Here is a 1,020-nt window from a genome sequence, read left to right as displayed (position 1 = left end):
TGTCAATATTAAGTTTATGGGTAATAATATTGGCATCTATACCAGTCATATCAAAGTGGGACCAGGCAAAGCATGAAAATTTATTTTTAAGAAAACTTACTAGTTCCGGTCTGATATTGTCAGGGACATCAGATCCTACCAGTACATCCCTGTCAGGATACTCAAGGTCGAAAATTACCTGATCTGTCTCCATTTTGGTTTCTGCCACATAAGTGCTCCTGACAGGGTACTGTAATTGCTAGGCGAGAGACTTACCTGCCTTGGAAGGTTTTAATGATTCAGTATAACATTCCTGGGCAGATGTTTGTTCACCTTTGATGGTTGCTATTCCCCACTCTGTTGGTATCTTGACGCATTTGTGATAAGTTGAAGGGATAGCTCGGACATTATGGATCCAAGGTCTGCCTAGGATGGCATTGTAGGATGACAGGCAATCCAGGACTCCAAATCTCTCATATGAGGAGACTCCTTCAACGTATGTTGGTAGGTAGATTTCTCCCAGAGTGTTCTTTGTTTCACCACTAAATCCTACCAGGACATTTGATTTCTTTATGATCTAGCTTTCATCAATCTTCATTGCTTTCAGGACATCAAGCATGATTAAGTTGCTAAGCTGCCACCATCTACTAAAATTCTGAGGACACGTGCGGTTCCTATTTGCATGGTGATGACCAGGCCATCATGATGGACATCAAAGATTCCCTGCATGTCAGTATCATCAAAAGTAATATGAGGTAAATTTATAGGTTTAAAAGGAGATTTCATTTTTGACTCCCTTGCTATTTTCTTTACAGTAAAGCTGGTCAGGGCGCAAATTTCAAATCCTCCATTGATGAAATTGACCTCATAGATGGGTGGTGCTGGAGGCAGGTCACGTTGTGGTCTCTCCTGGTCCTTTCTTGTTCCATTGTCTTCCCTGCTCTTTGATGGTATTAGATCTTTTAGGTGACCTTTCTTTAACAGGTAAGCCACTTGCCTGCTTAGTCCCGGGCATTCCTCTGTTGTGTGTCCTATGTCCAT

At 41.8% G+C, this 1,020-nt stretch overlaps 1 protein-coding gene across 1 annotated transcript; it reads right to left on the bottom strand.

The window, feature by feature from the left end:
- Window positions 1-600: 600 nt before the first annotated feature.
- LOC141601568 (uncharacterized) lies at window positions 601-1,020 on the bottom strand. The gene has a single exon (XM_074421864.1). It carries the CDS (start codon window positions 1,018-1,020, stop codon window positions 601-603), a length of 420 nt encoding a protein of 139 aa, XP_074277965.1.

The sequence above is a fragment of the Silene latifolia genome, chromosome 9 (assembly GCF_048544455.1).
Source record: "Silene latifolia isolate original U9 population chromosome 9, ASM4854445v1, whole genome shotgun sequence".
NCBI classification, from domain to species: Eukaryota; Viridiplantae; Streptophyta; class Magnoliopsida; order Caryophyllales; family Caryophyllaceae; genus Silene; species Silene latifolia.
The sequence above is the reverse complement of the archived record's forward strand: the minus strand, read 5'-3'. Positions and strand labels throughout refer to the sequence as shown.

Coding starts and splice junctions, on each gene's coding strand:
- LOC141601568 (XM_074421864.1), bottom strand. CDS start 1,020: ATGGACATAGGACACACAACAGAGGAATGCCCGGGACTAAGCAGGCAA.